The sequence below is a fragment of the Tamandua tetradactyla genome, chromosome 16, assembly GCF_023851605.1.
Source record: "Tamandua tetradactyla isolate mTamTet1 chromosome 16, mTamTet1.pri, whole genome shotgun sequence".
Classification (NCBI taxonomy): domain Eukaryota; kingdom Metazoa; phylum Chordata; class Mammalia; order Pilosa; family Myrmecophagidae; genus Tamandua; species Tamandua tetradactyla.
The window spans coordinates 82,510,558-82,535,521 of NC_135342.1; the positions used below are offsets into that span (position 1 = coordinate 82,510,558).

Genomic DNA, 24,964 nt, shown 5'->3' on the forward strand with positions numbered 1-24,964 from the left:
TATTGAGTGTCAGAGACCGCGTGCAGTCTTGGTCAGCTGCTGGGCCCTGTGGGTCTGTTGGTTTTGACCACTTGGCATGGAGCAGCCAGTAGACGTGCGGAGACTGTCTCAGCCCTGAGAGCTCTGTCTTAGAAGGCTGCCAGTAGGTACATTAGTGAAGTGAAACCAAGCTATTATTGAACCAGAGACTCAATTTCTGGCTTGTGAAAGGAGTGAAGATAGGTGGAAGGTGAGATTCCTCAATCAGGAATGCCTCTTGAAACTCTTGTAGGAACTCCCAGATATTTTACCACTTTACAGTCAAAGACTTTGGAAATGGAGCAGCATTTCCAAATAAAAACAGGGCATTTCGCTCCTGTTTTAACCAGGGCCCAGCTTTTCCCAAATGCAAACTCTAGGAGCTCTGATGGGCCCAGAGTTTATGAAATTGGAAGAATGGTCTCCATACCCTCGCTCTGGTTGTATCTGGACTCTGGTTGGTATGTTCCAGAAGGGAAGTTGCTACATCATGCAGAATGTCTGACTTGAGATAAGTGGAGAGAACTGTAGGGAATAGTTGGGCCTGGGGCACTCTACAGATTGTGCTTTGCATCGAGCATTTACCTGAGTTGGCTGGTTTCCAGGGCCTTAGGATTTCAGGAGCATGCTGTGGTAACTGGGCTTTGAGGCTGGGCGGAGGTGAAGGGCGCTAGGGGCCCAGCATGCCAGGTGGCCCGATGCAGGAAGCCACAGGCAGTACTGCCTGCCGGGTGCCACATCCTGACGGTGCTGACAAGCGCATGCCATGTGGGTGGTTTGTGTCGGCAAATAAGCCTAACTAATGCCACATTAATCATAGTGAATTATCAAATGGCAGACTTACTGTAGAAGGAAAAAACCTTTCCAAGGATAGTACAATGTGACACTTGAACTCACTTTGAGAATGAACTGCTGCATGACCGTTAAGTTCCTTGTGTACTTGAGGAAGTTGCAGCTAGAAATCATAGAATCAGGGCTCAACAGGGTCCTGGTGAAAATGTTAAGGCTATTTGTTGACCATGTGTTGTGATGGCTGAAAGAGAATGTGATTTTTTAACTCCTTGACTTTTGGGGAAATCTGGAAAGAACAGTGGGAACAAAGATCCTTTTTTTCCTCAAAAGTAAGCCTGTTGGTAGGCGTCTGACACCACTGGCCTAAGAAACAGGGCCGTGAAGTGGCTGCTGACCATTTAGGGTCCATTCTGGACCTCATGAGGGTTTATATGTAGGCACTTGGCACAACCCATGGTGGAGCCAAGGCCAGCCGCTCATCTGTGACGTCTTAACTCCATTCAGGAGCAGATGTCAATTTCTGATCAATTAACCTAAGAATCATGACTGTTTCCTCTTATTCTCGGCAGCTGGAAAGTTCACTGTTTCTTCTCACAGGGCTAACATTTGAAAATATTTGGTAAAATGTCCACAACAATCTTTCCTGACATTTCCTCTAATGATTTGCAGTCTCAAAATGCAATTAGTTCAATTCCCAAAGCCTGCCCATGCCAGAAAAAAAGAAAAAAGAAAAAAGAAATTAGATGTGTGTGACATGCCCACTGGGTTTGATTGTAGAGAATGTGTAGCATCTGGGACTGTCAGGTTTTATCATTGTGTGTGTGAGTGTGTGTGTGCATGAGTGCATGTGTGCTTGCTCATGTGTGTGCATGTATGAGAGTAAAAGCACATTGAACTGATAGCTTTTCTGTGTATTTGGCTGGGTGACATGATATGCATTCAGCGTAGAAAAATAACCTAAGAATTTTTTCATGTATAGACAGATACAGTCATTGATTTGTAAAATTCAGGCCCTTATTTCATGTTGACTCCCAGAGTAAAACAACCCCCCTGAAAGCTTGTAAAGTCACTGTAGACTGATTTCTAATTCTGCCTGTTTGGGCTTTTCTTTTGCTTTCACCTACTCTTCTCCTTCAGTTGTAACCTTTAGCACTGTGCACTTGGGGTGAGGCACGGTCAGTGGAAGTAACCCTGGTGCCTGGTGGCGAAGCCCGGCTGAGCGCTGAGGGCCGCGCCCCAGCTGGTGGAAGGTGAAGATCCATCAGTGCGCACAGGTGGGTTCTGAACTGACAGCTTCAGATCAGCAGCCCGGTAGGCCCTCAGCCCAGCACTAGCTGCCCGTAGTGTTAACAGGCACGTGACCTGACCCAGAGTGAGGTGGGCGCGATCAGAGGAGAGGCCACACGAGCATCGCGTTTAGCCACAGTGTCCGGACGTGACGGACAGCCTTGGTGGTCCTCAGAGCCTTTACTAGACTCTGAGACAGGAAAACTGTGGAGCAAACCAGGCCCAGTAAATGCAAGGTTTGCTGAAGTCAGAAAGAGAAAACCTGGCTTCTTACAAATAGGTCTTGATGTAACCAGTGGTGGAATTTTTTTGATAGAGATGTCCTCTATTTGGGGTGGCGTTCAGCTGGTACCCGAGCTGAGTTCCTAAAGCACCTCGGGGTGGGGAGACTCTGCCTAAAAAGGAGATGATTCGTTGTCAGCAAGTGTTCAGCCAAGAGACGAGTTGTGGAAAAGAGATGGAGTAGAAGTCTCGAAGTTGTTTTCTTTTCATTACAAAAGCTGAAGTAGAAAGAATTTAGCTTAATTTTCTCCATTGTCTTAAAGGAAACTACTTTTAAAGTCAAATGAAGCTTGTGAGTTTTCTTAGTTATTTTCCTATGTAGTCGCTCTTTTCATTTTTCCTAAGAAATCTTGGCCATCGAAGTTTGAGTCTGAGGGCTGCAGATGGCCTGGTGCTAGGAGGGCAGGAGGTGGGCTTCGAAGAACGAGAGTCCAAGCCTCGTTGGTTTGCTTTGTTTTTGTGGGCCTTGTGCTCTCTGGAAAATTAGGGAGCTTTTGGGATGCCGCTTCCTCACTGGCGCATGGAGCTGAGATAACACTCTAGAGTTCACTGAGCTCCAGGGCCTGTGGCTGGTCCATTGGCGACACATCCTGGGCTGCACTGGGTGGAGGCCTCTGGGCCCAGCAGCCGGACCTGCTGCTCTTGCCACCCACTGGCCCTGGTGGTCACACTCCCCATCTGGCCCTTGGGGTCCTTGTGTACTCACATTAGGCTAAGCAATTGTGGGCGGGGCCTCTTCTGATGACTAAAATATTGTGTCTGTGATTTTGAGACAGAGAGGTTGGTGTTTGATGGTGTGGGCTCTGCACCCGGCCAGGACAGCCTTCAGAGAGGACACTCTCTGCGGGGGCCAGGGCCTGAAGTCAGGGCACAGTGTCCTCCCGATGCTGAGTCTGTGCTCAGTGGCCCCTCTGGCATGTGAGGGTCTCTCTCAAATATAGAAACTCCTCGTCTGGGCAGTAGCTGCACGTGTCACCTGCAGCCTGTCTACCCGGCTGCTGTGACAAATGCCACATCACAGCTCGGCTTAAACAGTGGTCATCTCCTTCACGGCTCTGGAGGCTAGAAGGTTGCTGCTTCCAGGGGTGGCAGAGTTCTGGCTGGTTGGCATTCCTCGGCTTTCTCACAAATGGTGGGGGCCCTTCCTTTCTCCCTGCCCTCTAGCTCTGGCTCCTTCCCGGGGCTTTCTTTTTTTGAGGCCTTCAGTAATCTGACTTAAGGCCCACCCTCATTCACTGGGGCCACACTTTAACTAAGAATGACATCTTCAAGAGACCATATTTACAAAGGGTTCATCCTCACAAGGCTGCAAGCTCATATTAAGAATACTGCTGAAAAAATGGGGACTGTAACTCAACTCACCACACAGGCTTAGGGAGGCTGTGAGAAAAGCCGTTTAAAAATCCTGGAGAGCTACTTCCTTTGTCCAAGTAGGAGGACTGGGTTAAGGAAGTTTAACCTTGTGGAGCTAGGTGAGGACTATATCCTTGACACCAGAGCTGCATGGTTGAAGGAACAGAGGGGGTTGGCCTGGAGAAAGCCCTAGAGCCCAGCCCCAAGCACTGGGCTCCGAGACCCACCCACGGATGAGTCTGCAGGAAGGTCGCATGGCCTGATGGCAGTGGGCAAAGCTGGTGTGATTGTGCCGCTGGGGCTAGGAGCTGGATGTAGCATGGCATCCTGCCACTATGAGTGCTCCAAGTGCCAGGGCAGACGGAGAGGAGGGGGCAGTGCTGGTTGTCTGGTTGGAGCTGGTCCATTCCCCTTTGGGGACAGACTTGGGAGCAGATGACCCTGGACTCAGGTGTCTGGGAGGGCCCCAGACATTCTCACGGCTTGGCCATCTGACATTCTTGGTTACTTCCAGGCCTGAGGATCCGTGAAGTCACCACGTAAACAGGAAGCCTGCTCTTCAGGTCACACGGGAACCTCTGTCAGAGTGTCTGTCTTGTTCTTTTCTCTAGGCTTTCACGTCGGAAGGGCCTCGTGCTGGTGCCAATGGAGGCCGGCGGCTCTGACCGAACCCTTCTCTGGGTTCAGCGCAGGCACAGTCCGAATGTCGTGGGGTCTGATGCAGAGCAGAGAAAGAGAGAAGCAGGAGGTCACTGCCGGGCAGTTGTAGGAGGCTGCGGCACAGCTGCCTTTAAGATGGCCTTTTACCTGGTGGCCTGTGAACCAGTTTCTGCTTGCCCTTTCTCATGAGGCTGATGATACTGTAGAGAACGTAGAAAAAAAAGTTCACCTCCGTTCCATCCTCTACAGATTAGAATTTCTTACAGGGACAGTGTTTATGTAGAACTCAAGAGTGAAAGGAAGCTTGGAATTTTGTGGCAGCTATGGTATGTGAAACATTATATTTATGGCTTTTAGAATGAATTTTATAAATTAATCTGTTCTATATACAACTTATGTTTTCCTGTGTCTTTTTTTTCCTAAAAATCTTCAGACTTTTATTAAAACTGAAGTTTAGATCTGTAATCTAATTTTTCCAAAATTGTATGCCCAGCGATGCCCGATCCTCAGTTCACATCCGGTGCAGCCCTGAGTATTTGCGGCCCCAGCCCTGCTGAGGCAGAACGGTGGGCCCTGGCTGATGGCAGAGATGCTGTGCTGCCCTCTCCTTGTTCTGGCCGCAGGCCCTGTTGGCCGAGTGCTCTCACCTTTCGTAGCTCTCTCTGTAGGTGCACGTTTGTGGGTAGAGAGCTGCCCCCGTCATGCACCTCCGCATGGCTTGCTGAGGCTCAGAGAGATGGTGCAGTCCACCGCACCCCTGGATGGCGAAGCCCACCATGCTCCCCCATTTTCAGCCTTCTAGGCCATAGCTCCACCACACTGTGCCCCTCATTCATCTCCTGGATGGCCCTTCCAGGGGGAGTGTTGCACAAGGGGTCAGCACTCTTGGAGTTGGCCAGGATGCTCCTGCAGATGAGCACAGGCACCTTCCAGGTCCAGCGCTCAGGGCTGTGGGGGCAGGTGGCGCCTAGGGGGTGTCCGAGGTGTTGCGGCCGATGGATAAGCCTGGTGCAATAACTGGCAGCTTGAACCACTTGTTGCCTCCTCAGCAAGAAGTAAGTAATACATTTAATATCATATCTGAGCATTTCCTTGTCACAGTATGTGCAGCTTTCTCCTGCTGGTCAGCCAGGCTTGGGGTCAGGACCCTTGGTGAGTGTTAGCAAGGAAGGAGCCCCGACCACACGTGTGTCCTGCCAGGTGTAGCTTTGACTGTTTTCTGGGCGATCTCACTTTGGAAGACTGCACGAGATATTAGTGCAGAAATCTAACTTAGAATGTGTTTCAGAAACTGTCCTCCAGAAGCAGGGGTGTGCCTTTTGCTCATTGGTTGGCTGGTGTGCCAGTTATAACTGTAACAGCATGTCAGTGATGACAGTGAGACGGAGAAGGACATCTTAAATCCAGGCTGTCTCATAAGGTGTTTTATGCTTTTTTTTTTAATTAAAAAACTGGAGTATTTGTGTATTTTTGTTTTTGTTTGCATCTTTTTCATAACTAGGTGTGTTCTTTGAGGGATGTGAATCTGTCCTGGTGGCTTCTTGGGCTTAGTGGTTTTGCTTTAATTCTGCTGTGGAAGGCAAAGAGGCAGGAGGTCTGCCAGGAGCCCTAGCTCAGCTGGACAAGAGACCGGCTTTCCTCTGCAAAAGCTGGGTGGCACCCACACCCCACATCTGGTGCTTTCTGGCACCTTAGAGCAGGCACATGCAGAGGCATCAGCATTTTACCCCCTGTGCTTTTGCACCATCAGTGCAAACACATGGGAAAGGCAGATGGACACCTAACAGTATTACAAAAATGGTTTTGACCTCACATACTCATTTTGGGGATCCCCAGGAGCAGACCGCAAGCACTTTGATGGCCTCTGACTTGGATTAGAGATGGGTCCCATCTGCCCCCTGGACCGAGGTTCTTCAGTGAGGGTTTTGGATGAACACACAGAGGCCCAGTGCCTGCCCCGGAGCCAGATGCCAGGGCTGGAGCCCACCTTCCCTGTGTGCTTGCAGGTCACCGGTTCTTTGAAAGCCCATTTCCACCGCTAAAGGGGCTAATCTGGGCAGATGCTGCTGGCAGCCTTCCTTTGTGAATGAAGCAGGCCTGTTCCGGAGAAACCCAGGACTTTTGTCCTTGGCCCCATCACTGGCTGCCCAGAGCGGGAAGGGCGCCTTCGGGTCTCCGGGAAATGGTGCCCCGCGTGAGATGCAGACAGCACAGGGCCGACCCTGCCCCTGCCCACACCTGGGGGGCCGTCTAGTGGGGCTGTGAGGAGACAGGTGGCACTTGTGGCCTGGCAGGCCTCGCTGTCCTCACTTTTAGGGGAGACTGTGCGCCCCCTGGCCTGGGTCACAGGGCCTAGACCACGTGCTTCGGGCTGGGCTCGGTCGGGAGGCACACACCCTCGGCCTTGAGGCCTCCCTGGGCAGCACTGGGTGGCCAGGGCAGCAGTGGCTGTGTCACAGTCTCCACCGAAGGGCAGACCTGACAAGGCATAACTTTATTTTAGCTTCAGTCTGTACCTGGAATGTGGTTGTTTCTGAAGTGAAACCCCTGCAGAGACCCTTCCTCCCACCCTCCCTTCCATTCGTATCAGTGGTGGCAGTGCCCGAGCAAGACCAGGCAGACAGCATTCACTGTGTGCATTGTTGACTCCAGAAGGCTGTTAAAGGACACCGGAACTGCCCTCCAGGTGCACCCCCTCCTCACCAGGTTCTTCTCCCAGGGGCACCCCACTATTGGCCAAGGAGTGAGTGTTTCTTCTTTGGTGCTTTTCTCACTTTTACAGTTTGAAAAAATTCTCTACACTCGAAGTCAAACATTTGCAGGAGTGTCTGACTCTTGTGTTAGTTTATTTGACAATGGCCTCTTATTAACCTCATAATTGACTTCCAAGAACAGACTATACAGTGAGGACAAGTAATTGCCACACAAAGTTTTATTTTCCAGCATGAATGTGTTTGAAAACTGCTTCTGTGTTTTCGTGACACAGGCAAGCATAGTGTTTCCCATCTGCGGTGGCTCCTAGATGTGAGAGCAGGTGAGGGCTGGACGCTCGCCCGGCTTTCTGCCAAGGCCTTGTGGAGCCGAGTCACATCAGAAGCGTGTCGTCCTCCCCTTTCTCTCCTTTCTCTCCCACTGAGGTTACATGTGGTCTCTGAATGCCGAGTGAAAGTTCACAAGCTTGCACAGCTCCAAGAGAAAGGCTTCCTGGCATGGGAGCCCAGGGTCCTCAGAGGGAGCGTCATAAACCGAACCTGAAGTGTATTTCACTCGGTCTCCGAGAACTCTGGAAAATAGCTCCGTGTGTGTTTAAGAATGTGACTTCTGTGTATTAACCCAGGACACTTCTGAAAGTCCCGGAAAGTTCCCACCAGCAGGTTTTGACCCTGAGGCTTATCGTGGGAGACCCCTGGGGGTTGTCTGTGTTTCCTCCTTTCCTAGGAGCCTGTCCCCCTGCCACCTCCCAACCCGGACCCAAATGCCTTGACTGTTGTTTCACCAGGTGAGACCCGGTTACTAAGTAAAGGGCTCTTGGGACCGCCCTCCTGGAGGCGGCTTTTCCGTGTAACTAGTAGCTGCTGGTCTTCACCCTCTGCAACTGCCTCGTTCCCTGAAGGCGTTTGGGATGCTTAGAGTACAGAGTTGAGCTGACCTTTGGCTCAAGGTCTCCTGGCAGATGCAGCAGAAAGGTCTGCTGGGATGCCCTCCCTTCTGAATAAAGAGCTGAAGGACTGTCTGGTCTTCAAAAGACTTCCCTGACCTGTGGCTCTTGATGCTCAGAGGGTCTGTGTGGGTGTTGGCTCATTAACCCCGTGGCTGGGGCACCCCGTGGTGCTTCTTTGTATGGAGGGACCCGGTGCTTTTGCAGGAAGCTGAGCCCACCTGATAGTTATGAAGAGGCTGCCTGGTCAGCAAGGTCACGGAAGGATAGGCCTGCTTGCAACACTCTCACAGATGCCTGACCGCATCCAGGTGAAGGGCGGCTGTTCCGCGCGTGCACCGCACAAGGGCCAGTGGGTGTTCTGAGACACAGACCCTTGTCCAGCCAGCCAGCCAGCGGGGCCCTGGGCCCGGTGTGGGAAGGTCACAGTCTCTGCAGCCGCCTTCCTCACAGCATACACTGGGACCATGGGAACAGTTTAGGGCCCGGCGACCGTCCAGCATGTACTAGGGGGCACCTTGCAGTCAAGTGAAGGCCCAACCCCTTCCCCAGGAGCCACGTGAAAGCCCTTGTTCACGAGTTAGGTGTGACACACCCAGGGGTGAACGCAGATTCTGGTAATTTTAGGGTAACCCAACATAAACCCAGCTTCTTGTCCCCCAGCCCAGGCATGTGAGAAGGACATTGCTGTGGGTGCTCGCTGGCGTGCTCTGCTCCTTTACTGACGCTGGGTAGACACACTGCATCGTGACGGAGGCCCGGGCGTGGCCTCGCGACTCTGGGACCACAGCCCTGATTGAGGGCCTCTGCTCTGGGCTGCGGGAAGACCATCAGCCCAGAAGTATTTGTGGGCACTTCATTCCCCGTGTTTCCTTTTGACAATACAGTGATGTCACTGTGGCTCTGCCTAACCTGGAAACTTCTGAAACGCCCCTTCACTTCAGGCCGCTGGAGAACCTTCCCTGCCAGGTGCTGCCCTGGGGCGGGTTTGCAAGCTAGAGGATGGAGCTGACTCTGTGAGGCGTGGGCATGCTCGGATCCCTGGAGCTGCTTCTAAGCATGTGTTGATGGACTGTGCGGGCCGTGCTGAGCACGTGGGAGGGCGTCCGTCCTCACCTGCCAGAGACCTGGCTTCAGGCCTTGACCGTGTCAGGTCACTTAGAAATCAGTCTGAGGGACCAGGTGCACTCATTTGACAATTGGAATTTGGCTTTTTCTGAGATTGTTGCTTGTTTCTTTTTTATTTTGGCAGCAAAAGATTTATGCCAAAATCGAGCTGCCCTTCCCTGGCTCTGGTCCCCTGTGTTCCCACCTGAGAAGGGCAGACAGGTGGCCGTGCCTTGCCTGGGCCATCAGCTGTGGCGTCATCATGCAAGGACTCGCCCCTCTTGCGTGGTGGTGAGGAAGTGTGGGGCTGGGTGGGGGGTCCGGGCATCCCAAGGGCCCCCATTTGGGAGACCAGTGGGTGCTGTTCTGTAGGGTCATGAAGTAAGTGACCCTTTGAGAGGGGCTCACAGTTTAGAGGTAATGAGGGGCGTTTGGAAAGTTCTCAGGAAGCAAAAGGCCTGAAGCTGGTCAACCAAGAAAGCGGGACTTGGGGGTCACTGAAGGTTGAAAATGGAAAGACTGGTTCTAAGCCAGCACCCAAAACCAGTGGACCCCCATCCTTGGCAGAGTGCTGCCTGGCACCCCTGGCCTCAGGCACACGATCCCACAGAAGCGCGAGGTAAACCCAAGCTCTGCCCCATGGCCGAGTGGCTTGTCAGAAGAGGGGAGCTTGGCGACGCTCTGGGTGTCATGGGGTTCCTGAGGGGAGACACAGGGGCCCTGCTTCTCGGGCCGTTCAGTGGTCTCTTCTAGCAGCTGTCTGAAGTGCCCCAAGCCCAGGCCTTCAGAGCCTGTATGCTGGGGGCACCCAGAGTGAGCCCCTGTTTCTTGTGCCCTCCTTACAGTGCGTTTGCGATGAGGCAGTCCCCGCAGGTGATGAAGGTCTTCAATTTATCATATAATTGATTTTTCTCTGCTTAATAATTAGTCTTGCTTGGCATAGAAATCTGTGTTTGAACTTTTGTTTTAGAGATGGCGGTCACTGAAGCTGCAGTTTACCAGCATCAGCGTAATGCCACCACTGCAGTTGTTTGGGCACAGGCCCACAGGTGTCCTCCCAGCCAGCATCTCAAAATAGCCTGCAGGCATGGGCAGTGAAGGTGTGTATTTTAAGATGGGATTAATTTTTTTAATTTATGCAGAACCTCTCAGAGGGGCTGTTCGTGTGGGCCCACCCTGCGTCGTCCCTTTTCTTACCATGAAGTAGTCAAGCCCGCGGGCTAGGGTTTGGAGATAGGGGTCTCCGTCCTGGCTGGGAGGGAGCGCTAGTCCACATTTCTGTCACCCAGCAGACAGCACTTTGTACAGACTTCCTAGGAATTGAACTCCATCGGAAAATTGCAGCAGCTCTTCTTTGAAAGTTCTTTTTTTGCCCCATCACAGTAAACATAATAATTTTTGTTGTTCTCTGCAGTTTTCCAAATTATAAAAAAAAAACAGAGCCATGAACACATTGTCATTGACACGGAGAAAAAGTGGCCCTGAGCAGCACATTCCTTGCTGAAATCATGTCTTTCCTGTATGAGATGGTAAATCACTGTTTTGTCATTATCAATCTAAACAGCAACAAGCAAAGTTCACTTTTGAGTTTGATGTTCTGGTCCATTGCAGTGGGGAACTGCTCGCCACTGTGCTGGGCAGCCTGCGGGCGAGTACCTCCCTTCCCAGGTCCGCCTGGACAGGTGTCCAGTTGCCATGATATCACTCACACACAAGTCAAACGAACCTTTTATTTCCCTCCTGTTCTTCCGTGTCCATTCCCCACCACCCCAGCCTCCGTCTGGAGGCAGAGGCCCTTGCCCATGAGAGAGGAAAGGGCCTAGGATTTGACCCTGATTGCCTTTTAAGCCATGACCCCTCCGCCCCCAAACCCAGCTCTAGTCGACTGGGTTTGAGACACATGGTTGAGATTTGTTCCTGGGAATGCTGCCTCATTTGGAATGACGGGCGGGGGGTCGGGTGGGGGTGAATAACAAGTATCTCCAGACTTCCGTTTTTGCCTCATTATGTTTTTCAGGGTTTGTTTTGCTCTCTCCAGTTTGCGTTTGAGGTTTAATGCTCAGAGGCCTGAGGGAGTCACAGGGCACATAGCAGAACCTGCTCTTCCTGCTGTCTGCTGCCCAGCGTCCTGTAGGAGCAGAATCTTGACCTCTGGCTTCCCTGGGGCATCTTCAGTATCTTCTCTGAATTCATAACCTGGTTCATAAAGGTTAGCCTGCCAGCTTTGGAATACAGCCTTGCTGGCCCAAAGATGCTTTTCAGACCTGTTATATCGATTGACTTAACCCTGAACATCTGCACAAAATCTCTGCATTGTTTCTGGTCCCCCAGAAAGAGCAGGTCCCCACATCTGCCTTGTGGTTGTTTGCCCTTCCTGACCATCCGTTAGTGGATGGTCATCTGCTTCTGACCATACAGTAGTGGTGATTTCATTTGGCTTATGAAAGCACTCCAAGTGGAACGCGTGGAAATATGTTAGTGTTTCTTGTCTGTGAGTATAAAAGCATAAGAACTGTAATGAGGTTTCAGCATTTGTTGTGCAAGTCTGAGGTCAGCAGCTCTCACCTGGCCAGTCAGTGGCCTGATCATCACTGGACAGCAAACACCTTTCTCAGCGTCACATGGTTCTGTTGTGAGGAATCTTCTCTTTGAATTTAGCATCTGGTTTTGAAAAAAGTAAATTTGATTAAACTGATTGAGTTACCTTAAAAAGTTGGATTTAAAAGCAAATGACCAAGACAAGTACATGTCTCCTTGGCCTTTCTGGCAGACTCTGGATGAGTGATCTTGTGTCTGTCTGTGGATGCATGCTTAATTAAACCGAGTGCTGAATGGGTGATGTATTAAGTACATGGATTTTTCTCCCATCTGGGTAGATTCTTGGTGGGATGAGAATTTTATGCCTAAATGTTACTGAAATGTCATTGAGCTTCTTGCATTTCTTTTAGGTTTTAACACCAGTTTTGCATTATCTCAGTTGGATCTTTAAACAGAGTCTCAGAATTGGCAGTCTGTAGAGGAAAACCAGATGTGTGCATTCAAAGGAGCAGTGCTTTTGGATCCAGGATTCCCTTTGTAGGCTGGTTCAAACTCATACCCTATGCCACAGTCCTTTTGCCTGGAAATAACTGGCCCTGCTTCAGAAGTGCACCGGGCACCCCCACAAATGCAGCTGGGAAAAGGCCCTCTGTGAGCGTCTCCTAATGATAGTGGGGTGTTCCCACTGAGGGAAGCCCCACTTCCAGTCCAGCCCGCGAGCTGTAGCTGGCAGCTGAGGTGGTGCTTCTGGCGACCGGCCTGGGAGCCAGGAACTCAGCACATTCCAGCTGGAGAGTTCCACATGAAAGGGCCAGTTTGGAGAAAGCCTGTAGATCAGGGGCTGCTCCAGACCTAAAATAAGCAGGAGGAATGAGGGAGCCGAAAGCTCGTTCTTGGAAGAGACGTGGAAATCCGCCCGTGTGCTTGGCCTTTGGTCATCTTTCAGGAGGAGGTCGGGGCCTTAGTCAGATGGTGAGGGGTCCAGTGGGTGGGTTCTTACTGGATTCACCTTCATAGGGTCCTGCCCTGAGCAAGGCCGACCTTGGCAGAGCACCTTATTTTTGCTGCTCTGTATTTAATATTTGACTTATTTGTGTTTTACTTTTACCAATTTAAAATCAAATTGAAGTCAACAAAATGTTCCCCTGCTTATTGTAGTTTGGGAGTGCGCGGTGCTTTGAAGGTGTGCAGGCAGCAAGACGCAGGCCAGGCGCTGTGTTGACTTGGTGCCCTAATGGCGTCGCTCGGTGCGCAGGGTCGCCCTGCGTGGGGAGCAGGGAAGAGACCTCCTGCAGAGCCACGTGGCGACGGGGGGAAGCCGCTCCCTCCCCAGCCCCGGGACGCCCTGTGGGCCGAATGCTCACCACGGGAACCCAAACCATGGCCGCCGTGGCCACCTCAAATCAGTTACGTCTCATTTCCCTCCCGGGACTATTGGGTCAGCCCAGAGAGGAGGCCTTCCTGCTGGGGCCGGGTGCTTGCCGCTGAGTCCGTGCTCCAAGAACATGTATGCATTTACTTTTATTGTGAAAGCAGCACAATAAATATTTAATTGTAATATATGGTTTATCATGCATCCTTCATATATAAGCTCATGTAGACCCTTTTAAGACATAAATCAGCATGTCTTTATACATTGTCCCATGACTAACTTCACGCATCTGCTGATTGGTAAATCAGTCATTTGTAGCTGTCCTGGGGCCCGGCTCCTTGAGCACATAGGTGAGGCCACGCCCGCAGTGCTGCTCTCCTCGTCCCTGCAGTTGTCCTCTGTCTTTGTCATTTTGTGAAAAATGTGTAGCAAGACATTACTTTTCTCTCCCTTGTTGCTTTTGTGGGCTAAAATATAATGAGTAAGTCCTTTTGGATACGCTTCCTGCTAAGAATGACAGCACTGCTAGTTTAGGGTGCAAAGTAAACATCTGTAGAGTGGGCCTGCTGAACTCTCTTCCTGCTTTCATTCCTCTCTTCACAATTGCAATTGCAACTGCTTTGAGAATGTGTGTGCTTCAGCAGAATGTCCTCTTGCCTTAGTGCAGCTTCTCCACGGGAGGGCCTGCTGACGTTGAGGACTACTTGAAAGGCTCCTGGAGCTACTTGATCTGAAGCCGTGTCACCTGCCGCGTTGGCGCCGAGGCATGTGCTCTGCTTTGGGCGCGGCCGCCATGGCCCCTGGGGGCGCCCCGTCCTCCTCACCAGGCTCCCCCAGGCCACCAGGGCTGTGTGTGGCACGTGTGGGAGAGGGCCGGGGGGTGGCGGCTCTCCCAGCCCGGGCACCGCGGGTACCGTGGGTGGCATGGATGTGGGAGAGCGCCTCCTGCAGGAAGGCTCTGCGCGGGCCGTAGGCAGAGACAGGAGGGTGCGGTGGCGTGGCGGGGACCATGGCGGCCCCAAGTGGCTGTGCTGGGTCTGGCTGGGACCTTCCAGAGCCGTGTTTGGGTGGCTTCTTCACACCAGGACACCAGGATATGCAGGCTGGCAGCCGGCAGGGCCGCAGCAATGCTTCCCCCACTGATGGTGCAGCGCCTTGAAGCTTGCTGACTGCCAGGACCCAGCTTATCTTTTTAAAAGTTTGCTTGATTGTGATTGTGGTAAAGTAGACATAACATGAAAATCATCTCACCCATTTTAAGTGGACAGTTCTTTAGGAAGTGCATGACAACCCTGTGGAACTTTCTCCACTATTTCTAGACTGTTGTCATCATCCTAAACCCAAACTCATATTCATTTAGCAATAAATCCCATTCCCACCTCACCCACCTGCTATTCTGCTTTCTGTTCCTATGAATTTACTTATTCTAAGTATTTTGCATCAAGACATCATACTGTATTTGTCCTTTTATGTCTGGCTTACTTCACTCAACCCAGCTTCTTAAATTTGACCGTGTTGTGGCATGGACCAGCACTTTACTTCTTTTTATGCTGGATTTATCCCACTGAGTGGTTCGAGCACATTTGGCTCGTCCTCTCATCTGTGGATGGACACTTGGATTACCTCCACATTTTGCTACTGTGGAGAATGCTGCTTTGAACATTGTCTGTCCTTACGCCTCGTACGAATGTCTGTGTCTACCTAGGGGCGGAATTGCTGAGTCAAATGGTGATTCTGTGTTTGACTTTCTGAGGAGCCACCAGACTGTTTTCCGCATGCCGCCCCATTCTCCATCCCACCAGCGCTGTTCAAGGATTCCCGTTTCTCCACATCCGCGCTAACATGTTACTTATTTTTTTTGATTAATGTCCATCCTGGTAGGCATGAAGTGGTATTCTCCTTGTTTTAATTGGCGTTTCTCTAATGGGTAAATAAATGTGTTGAACATCTTTTCATATACTTATTGGCCATTTGAATATCATATTTGGAGAAATATCTTTTCAAATCCTTGGCCCTTTTTTTTTAAATTGGGTTGCCTTTTGTTGAATCACAGAAGCTCTTCATATATTTTGAATACTAAATTGTTATCAGGTATACGGTTTCCAAATACTTTCTCCCATTCTTCAGGTTGTCTTTTCATTTTCTTAATGATGTCCTTTCGTTGCACAAAATTTTTTAATTTTGATAAAATCCTATTTATCTATTTTTCTTTTGTTGTTCATGCTTTTGGTTTAAACCATTGTCTTCTAAAAGTATTAAAGATATTTCCTTATGTTAACAGTTTTGTAGTATTAGCTCTTATGTTTAGGTCTTTGATCCATCTTTAATGTATCTTTTGTATATGATGAGAGGTAGGGGTCTACATTTACTTTTTTGCATGCACTTATCCCAGCATTATTTGTTGAAGAGGATATTCTTTCCCCCATCAAACTGACTTATCACCCTTGTCAAAAATCACCTGGCCATAGATTCATAGATTTACCTCTGACCCTCAGTTCTGTTGTATTGGTCTATATGCCTGTCCTTACGCCAGCCTCATACTATTTGAATTACTGTAGGCTTGTAGAAAATTTTTAAATCAGGAAGTGTGAGTCCTCCAACTTTGTTCTTTTTCAAGTTTATTTTGGCTATTTGGGGCCCTCTACAATTCCATATGAATTTGAAGATCACCTTTATCATTTCTGCAGATAAGGCTGCTAGAATTTTGATAGGGTTTACATTGAATTTGTGGATCACTTTAGGCAGAATTGATACCTTAATAATATTAATTCTTCCAATCCATGAACACAGGATACCTTTCTCTTTATTTAGTTCTTCTTAAATTTCTTTCAGCAATGTTTTGTAGTTTTCAGTGTATGAGTCTTTCACCTTCTTGGTATTTTATTCTTTTAGATGCAGTTGTGGATGAATCTGGTTTCTTAATTTCCTTTTCAGACTATTCATTACTGGTCTATAGGAACCCAATTAACTTCTGTGGTTTATTTTGTTACTTCAGCTGAATTTTTTAGTCCTAGAAGCTTTCTGGTGGATTCTTGGGATTTTCTATCATACGATCATGTCATCTGCAAATAGCGATAATTCAACATCTGCCTTTCCAATTTGGATATCTTTTATGTCTTTCCCTTACCTGCTCGCTCTGGCAAGAACTTCCAGCACAATGTTGAATAACAGTGGTGACAATGGGCATCCTTGTCTTGTCCATAAGCTTAGAAGAAAAGTCTTCTGTCTTTCATCATTGAGTATGATGTTAGCTTTGGGTTTTTCATATATACCCTTTATCACGTTGAGAAAGTTCCCTTCGTTTTTTCAGTTTTTCTGTTGTGAAGGGATATTGGATTTTGTCAAATGCCTTTTCTGTTACAATTGAGATGACCATTTTTTCTTCTTTGTCCTATTAATATGTTGTATTACGTTGATTTTCTTATGTTGAACCGCCCCTGCATTCTAGGAATAAACCCCACTTGGTCATAGTGAATAATCCTTTGAAGATACTATTGGATTCGGTTTGCAAATATTTTTGTTGAGGATTTTGCATCTTTATTCATAAGGAATATTGGTCTGTAATTTTCTTCCCTTGTATTAACTGGCTTTAGTATCAGGGTTATGCTGGCCTCATAGAATGAGTTAGAAGCAATCCATCCTTTTTTTTTTATTTTTATTTTGAGAAGGATTGATGTTAAATCTTTAAATGTTTGGTAGAATTCAGCAACGAAAGCATCGAGTCTTGAACTTTTCTTTGTTGAGAAGATTTTCATTTTTTTCCCCCAGTACATTATATAGTCCCATGTGGGAGGTTTTTTTTTAATGTGGACAGGCACCAAGAATTGAACCCGGGCCTCCAGTATGGCAGGCAAGAACGCTGCCTGCTGAGCCACCGTGGCCCGCCCCCTGTGTGGGAGGTTTTTGATTACTGATTTATCTTAAAAGAAATGTGTCTGCCTGCTGGTGAGGTGTTAGCCCTTCTCACTGAACAGGGGTGCGCTTACCCCCTCCTCTTCTCCTGGGGTGGAGCAGCATAGATCTCTGCGCCCTTCTTCAGGACCACGGTTCTCAAGTCTTCACTTTGTGATCACCACGAGGGGTTCGGCTCAGGTCTGACAGTGCGGGGGGGCGGGTGGCAGACGGAAGACTCTTCTTCCAGCCTTGTGCACAGAAAGTGTCAGCTCATGTCTGATGGACTCATCAAAACCAAACCTAGGCAGAAAAGTTTAAAAGCCCCGCCTTTTCTGGGTGAATTCCCGGTTGAGGAAGTTTTCCTGTTTGGATTCTGTCCACCACTCAGCTGGTGGTGGGTCTGCCTCCTTTATTTTCTCATGCTCCAAATCTAGATTCTGAGTTTGCTGACGTTATAATTCATACGATTTAATCCGCTGCACAGATCATGTGACTAGCCATTTTACTGGCAATGTTGATGGGGAGAAAACCACTCTTAGGATGCCATAGAATGCCTTCCATTTGTAGGGGTAGTGGCAAGCAGCCTAAACCAGAGTACAAGCAGAACTTTCTCAGAAATAAGTTCCATGATTTCATAAGGATCGTTAAAAAGTAGTTTCATGAGTTGACCTTAAGTTCACTTATTAAAGCATCTTTTAAAATGTAAAGTGATTACAAAAATAGGGCTATATTTTAATACTAACTTTTTAATTTTGAATTTCAAAACGTGTGTAGATGCCTTTTTTAGCTCAGTCCCAGAATTGACAAACCAGTGCTGACTCCAGGCAGTCCTGAGTCACTGATTAGACACGGAGCCCGCCTCCTGCTCTCCCCTCCACACCCACCAGCAGGTAGATAGCTGGGTTTTGGAGAAAATTTGAACAAGCCTGTTATCTTTCATCCCTTCCGCATTCCAGTCTCTGGCTTGTGGAGCCCCACTGCTCCATGGGGGCCCCTGGACCAGACACCTCCACCAGCTGGGTTTTGTGGCTCACGGTATTTTCTACCCCCAGCTTTTGCCCCTGGGAACAGAGCACGCTTGATTCTGCCAATTAAGAATGATGTGGCTCTGTTTTCTTAAATGCGTGCTTGTTGGGAGTATGTGGAGACTACTGAGCGGGCAGTCTGGGACAGTGATCCTTCAGGGGAGGGCTCAGATGTGGTCATTGAATGTGTCAGCAGATGGGGGCAGGTCTCTGACCGCCACGTGGACCCAGCTGGGCTCATGTCTCCAGAAAAGGCGTGAACATGCGGCAGCCGACCAGCGGCATGTGGTTGACATGTTTGGCACAAGAGCTGCTGTGTGATCACCCCTGCTGGTGCTGGGGAAGCTTCCTGGGGGGAGCATGGAATGCGAGCACTTCCCTTGGGTGGAGGCCAGAGATGTGACAGAGGACAGCGGGAGTGGACTTGGGTTTGGAGTGCTGGTGTTGTGGGGGTGGGTGAGAAGTCCTGAGCTCACAGGCCGGGGAGGCTTCTTCATGCCTTGGAAATTAGGAGGATGGCTGATGCTGTTTTGTTCAGATGTTGTACCGTGCCCCATGGCTTGTGACCATTTACATGTTTAATTCTTTAGTGCCTTCCTGACCCTACCCTCCTCCCTCCCAGTTACGCTCTCCTCTGGGCCCCTCAACCTCACTTGGCCCAGGGTTTCACAAGGGGGCCTCTGGGACTCCCACCTGTCCATTCGCCACAGGATGTGTTTCCCCACGTGCGGGGGTGCTGCTTCTCTTCTCTGCCTCATCACCTCCTCCTGGGCAGGTGGGAAAGCATGTTTCCTTTGAATCTGCCCGATGTTGTGTTGTGGCCTGGGCAGGGCGGCAGCGCTTACCTGTGCCAGTGGGCTGGAGGCCTAGGAGAGAGGTGGGAGCAGGGTGAGGCCCCTGCCACGTGGGGCACAAGCACACGCAGCACTGTGCGGGGTAGGGAGGGGGCCTGTGAGGGTGCAGCGGGGCGTGTGGGCTTCTCGGAAGTTCTGGGGCCGTCTGCTTCAGAGATGGGGAGGAGAGGCTGGGAGAGGCTCCCAGTGGCTGGCACTTATGTTCTTGGGGGTAGGGGTGCAGCGACCCTTGATGTGCACTTGGGGTTTTAAGGTTCCTGGCAGTCAAGCTTCATTTTGGAGAGACCACTTGCAGCCAAGGGGGTTGGGGTGGGTGGGGGCTGGCAGCAAGGAGGCCATAAACACCCACATATGGCACTGCATTTTGGACAGTTCATAAAAACTTCATACTGCATGACAGGATTTACTAGCAGACATGGGTTCAAGAGCCATGAATCCTGGGCCAGCTCCAGACCAGTGTGTCCAGGCTGCAGCAGCAGCTCGGTCTCAGCCTTCTCCCTACAAGTAGAGGCTGGGAGGCCCGAGGCCAGCTGCTCCCACACTGACCGTAGTTCTTTGGTATGATCCCTGCACTGTTTTATTTTAAATTTCTAGATTCCCAGGAACACAGTTACACATACAAGTATCTTAAAAGATTGGCGGGATAACTCAATTGGAGTTGGGGAACTAGGACAAATAACGTAGGATCCTTGAACCCAAATGGCTCCAGTAATTAACTGCAGACGTCTAGATCAGGGTGAAGTAACAGCCCTTGTAGAAGGAAGATAAGTGAGCACACAGCTCCACCCGTGTCCCGGAGATGTTACACAATCCTGCAGATGCACTGCGTTGAAACGCGGTGTTTCCATCAGCATTGACGGTTGACAAATGGAATGGTTAGAATTGCTGTGTCCTCAGCCCAAGCTCTGCAGGGTCGAAACCTGTTCCTGGTTAGGAAGCGGGCTGTGTCCACTCCCTTGCCGGCAAAGTGAGGTCACACATTGGCCCTCCTTTGCTAGATCACCTACCTGCCACCCCAAAAGGAAGTCAAAGAACAAAAGTCCACTAGAAATGTCCAGCTGGCCCCTGCCAGCCAGCGGTGAGGGAATCATGGACCCCATCCTCTCCACCTGGGATCACTGTTGTGTGGCCTCCGAGGAATGCCAGCTGTGCATGGCCAATGGCAGGGAGGCCAGGCCTCGCTCCCAGCATAAGCATCTCCTTTACTGCTGCCTGGCCAGTTTGGAAGAACTTGTTTTCTTTCTAACCAGTTAAATATCTTGGTCATGGAATGCCAGGCAGAATTAACTCACATTCTCCCCCCTTAGTTGTCCTTGGCAAGCCTTTGGCAGCCCAGTTTGATGTGGAGTTCATGGTCTTCTCTGCAAAGCCCCCCGCCCCTGTGGTTTTCTCTTTCGCAGTAACAGCCTTTTGCTCACGGCATTCCCTCTGCTTTAGGCCTTTCCCTGCCCTGCCCTCCTGAGGCCGACCCCACCACCTCATCCACAGAACTCCCCAGCCTCCTGGATGAAAGGAACATTGGGGCTTGGGTCCCGCTGACCCCTGGGTGCCTTAGGTTCCTGCTGACCCCTGGATGCCTTGGGTCCTGCTGATCCCTGGGCGCCTTAGGTCTCGCCAACCCCTGGGCACCTTAGGTTCCCACTGACCCCTGGGCACCTTAGGTCCCACTGACCATTCTTCTCTTAGAATGCACCCTGCCATGCTCCCTGTATGTCTTGGTCCTGCGTGCGGGCTCCCGTGGGCAATGGCTTGCACTTGGCAGCCCCAGGAAGCTCGGGCCTGACCTGTGCCCGTCAGCGCGTGGACTTTTGACGCCCAGTGTGGGGGAGCCTTCCGTGGGCTGCTGTGGTTGGCTGTGAATGAAGAGGAGCCAGAGACCCACCTGGAGACTTTTCTTGATGTGGCCAAGGCCTCCTAGGCCACTGGAGAACCTGTGAGCCTCCTGGGAGTAGAAAGGGTCTTTCAAGCCTGTTGGCCAGCTCCCTTGCTGAGAGGGGACGAGCAAGGGCTGTGTTCTCTTTGAGGCACAGAGCGCAGGCCCCCACTCTTCTCTGGGGGGAGGTGTGGCATGTCTGGGTGCTGAGTGACCCCCAGGGGAGGAAGATAGGCCAGGAGGCTCGCAGGTGATTCTGCACTTAGTGAGAAAGACCCATGTTTTCTAGTTTACCAAGGTGTCCTTTCAGCTCTGCTCTTACTGCTACTTATGATTTTATTTTGAGAACTTTTTGTTTGAGTCTCTCAGGCTTTCCTTTAGAATCTCCTGGCCCAGGGCCAGCCACACCAAACTCCCCTATTAGATATCAGGGAAAGCATATAAAAATGTGCCTGGGTACTTTTCTCCTATCCTTTATATTTTACAACTTAAATTCCCCTGGAGAGAAGAAGGTGAAGGCAGCAGGGCATGGCCAGGGGTCCCGAGGTGGGTGTGGTCCCCACCCACCCCCTACCAGCTGGAGCTGCCATGTTTAGGGGCCAGGCATGGTGTCCTGTGACCAAGCCAGAAAATGCTGCTTAGAGCTTGCAGGAAGTCCAGTTGGGATAAAAAGAGAACATCTTCCATGAAGCACCCCCAGAGGAGGTGATGGTGGCAGAACACAGAAATGACTTTAAAGATGTTTAGTCGAAGTCTGTGAGTCCAGAGCCGTGTGACCCATCTATTTATGGGAAGTCCCAGAGCCCACACATTCCTAGCCCCTGAGGCCGCTGCCAGTCAGAGGCAGGGGCCACAGGTCGAAGGCCACTCAGGAGCCTCTGTGATTTCTCTCCTGCGTTCACGCTGGGGCTGAGGGTCAGGGGAGGGCAGGGTGGGCTCAGTGCAGGGGCATATAAAAATGTGCCTGGGTACTGCCTGTGGGTGTAGGTGTCCTGCCCCCCTCCTCCAGCTCAGGAGGTACCCAGCCATTATCGGGGGCAGGATCGGCTGGTTAAACCCTGGCTCCCTTAGCACCTTACTGGCTGACTCATCCATTTGGTGCTGGTCCATGGAGTTGTTTGCCTGGTTAGTTCTAAGTGGCTCCTGAAATCTCAGGAAGCACTGACCCTGCCACTCCATCAGGAGTGTGGACCTGAGTGAAGAGCTCAGCCCACGCCCAGCCGGGAGAAGGCAGACCCCTTAGTAGGTGAGCGTGATGTGACAGCTGACCGCCAGCCTGTCAGGTGTGCTTGACTTCCTTCCCGAAGGGCCTGTTGACAGTGCGCCCTTTACAATGAAACGATATCACCTGGAAATCCAGCCCCGAGAGGCAATTAAATGCTGACTGTGAGGATTTGTTCTTGGCTCTGCAGGGAGAGGCAGGGGGCTCGGCCTGTCTGTCCCCCCCAGGCTGGCATCTTGAGTGCTGCCCCAGGCCCCCCCACCCCCCGGCAGTCCATCTGCACTTCTTGGCGTGGCGACTCCCTGGTCCCCTCTGGGCAGCTCTCCTCCCCAAATGACCAGTGCAGGAAGGGCTGGGAGGCAGGAGAGGATGATGGTTCTGGTCGAGGTGAGGTTTATGTGTGGCCTCGTTCCTGCACTTAGCAAGCGTTTGCCTCCTGTTTCATCTTTGACTGCCATCAAAGCTGTTCCCGTACTCTTGTCCCTAGAAAAAACGTGTGACAAACTCAACATGTGCAGGCTGAGTGGCGCCTGCCATCCGGGTCTCTGGGGTGGCCTGTGTCTAGAGAGTGAACAGGACCTGTGGCTCCGCAGTCCGCCCGGCAACGCCAGGACAAGGGTGCTGTTTCCCCAGCTTCTGGAAGTGGGAGCCCGATGCCGCGGGGTGCAAGGCGCCTGGCCAGGGTCCCACTGCTGGGCAGCCCAGGAAGAGTCCCGGCCTCTGCGCTGGAAACGAGACCCTCTTCTGCTGGTTCCCAGAACCCTCGCTGCGCTTTAAACGGAACCACATTGCTTGGGAAAAAATGTAGTTCTGAGGCAAAAATCAAAGTCCTGCCCCAGGAACCAAAATGGAAAAGGAAGCCAGGAGTTCCTGTTGGTAAATTCCTGGGAAACGTGATGGATTCTCAGTTTTTTTCCTCCCCAGAAAGTACCCAGCCTTATGTAAACGAGTAGGCGTGTATCATCAGCCTGTAGAGTTGGTGCTCCCTTGCAGGTAGGAGGCTCCTCTCTCGTTCCCTTGCCTTGCACTCATCTGGGAGACTTGAGAGTCCTGGAGGGAAGCGGCGTGACTGTGACAGCTGTGAGAGACAGACAGGAGACCCCTGTGGAGCAGAGTCGGTCTTCCAAGCTGCCTGACCACAGAGCACCAGCTTCAGTGTTTCTGGACAGATGTGCCAGGCAGATGTTTTTATGAAGTCTCAGACTTGCCTTTTTTTTTTCAGGCTTGCACAACAAATGCCTGTTTACTCTTCTTCCCCTTTTACTAATACTGGTCACACAGCTCGTGGAGAGAGGTGATGCAATGCTGGGGGTCTGCACAGAGGGAGAGCCCTCTGTCCCTTGCGCTGTGGCTCTTTGCCCACTCGCCCTGCCGTTCTTCTCTCCAGTCAGGCCCACAGATAGTGCCCTTTGCCCTTTGTCAGATGAGAAGACCGGGCTTCCTGGGGAGGTGGCTGCTCCTAAGATTGTGCTGTGCTTAGGCGGCTCAGGGCAGGGGCTGGACCCGAGGCTGCCTGTTCCCAGCTGCAGCGCAGGAGAACGGCTGACTGCCCGGTCCACAGAGACGTCCGGCAGGGTGGGGGGAGCAGTGCTGGGAGAGGCCAGGCCCCGGGCAGTCTGCTGCCGCCTCCCGTCTTCAGCCGTCCTTGTGCCTGTGGGGTCTCCTGGGGCCTTCGGTGCAGAGCGAGTCCGAGCAGGACCCTGGCCATGCTCCACCCGGGCACCCCCATGTGACTGGGCACAGTCTCCCTAAGGGGGTGGTGGTGCCCTCAGCTGTTGAGGTACAAAACCAGTGGAACGCTTGGGGCTGGATTTGAGCTTCCAGGTTTTGTAGCTATTTTGTGCCAGAACATTGGAATGTTTTCTTGCCTCATCGTTCTCTCTAAATCCAACAAGCGGGGGGGAACACCACTGTCCCTGTTTAAATCCACGCAGGCTGCACCCAACACCACCTGCTCGTGCCCTGTGGTGCCACCCTTTGATGATTCTCGTTCCCCTTTCTGATTGGACTCCCTGGGTGCCCTAAGCCCCTCTTCTCCTGCATCTGCTGCTACCTCTCCCCAGTACACCTCCCCTCGGTCCTGGGACCACCCCACTCCCAAGCCTACTCCTTCCTCCAAACCCACAACTCCACACTCACCCCAAATTGCGTCTCCCCCACCTGGTCCTCTGTGCCCCCAGGCCCCCAGCCTGCCTTTTCTCTCCCTGCCTGGGCAGGGTTGTCTTTGGGACGTGTCTGTGTGTGGTGAGTGTGGTAGTTACATTCAGGTGTCAAGTGGGCCAGGTGAAGGTGCCTAGTTCTGTTGCTGTGGACATGAGCCAATGGTACATGAACCTCGTCTGTTGCTGATTACATCTGCAGTCGGCTAGGAGGCGTGCCTGCTGCAATGAATGACGTTTGACTTAACTGGCTGGTGCTTAAATGAGCAACTCAACGTAGCACAGCCCAAGCAGCTCAGCACATCTCATCTCAGCACTCACAGCTCAGCCCAGGCCTTTGGAGATACAGAAAGGAATCACCCCAGGGAAAGTTGTTGGAACCCAGAGGCCTGGAGAGAAGGCCAGCAGAGATCACCCTGTGCCTTCCCACATAAGAAAGAACCTCAGATGGAAGTTAGCTGCCTTTTTAACTAAATAAATCCCCTTTTGTTAAAAGCCAATCCACCTCTGGTGTACTGCATTCTGGCAGTTTGAGAGACTAAAACAGTGAGCAGATGGTGGAGAAACAGATGCTGCTGGGCTTCCTGATGCCGCCCCCTCCTCCATGTCCCACAGACCTAGGGTTGGCTGCGCCCCACGTCCCGCGAGGAGAGGGTGCAGGGCCCCGGCATGGCAGTGCTTGATCTTCACTCTGTCTGGGTGAGACCCACGGGGCATGGTACCAGAGTCGTGGCATGACTGCACTGTCCTGTCCCCCCTGGCACTGAGGATCCCAGCAGACACCCAGGGGCTGCGTCTTGGGAGCATGTCAGGAACTTCACCTGCCTCGGTGCTGGGAGTTGAGGTGGACAGGCACGCGGAGGTCTTGAC

At 51.2% G+C, this 24,964-nt stretch overlaps 1 protein-coding gene across 3 annotated transcripts in view; it reads left to right on the forward strand.

The window, feature by feature from the left end:
• The window catches only part of BANP (BTG3 associated nuclear protein), a 189,313-nt gene that overhangs the window by 158,201 nt on the left and 6,148 nt on the right, over window positions 1–24,964 (forward strand). The window contains exon 12 of one of the 3 annotated variants that reach the window (XM_077133260.1): window positions 4,344–4,888. The exons of the other annotated variants lie outside the window; for them this stretch is intronic. Coding sequence (XP_076989375.1) covers window positions 4,344–4,397 — 54 coding nt within the window. The 3' untranslated portion in view covers window positions 4,398–4,888. Of the gene's footprint in view, window positions 1–4,343; window positions 4,889–24,964 lie in introns of those variants that run through there. 3 annotated transcript variants of the gene reach the window in all.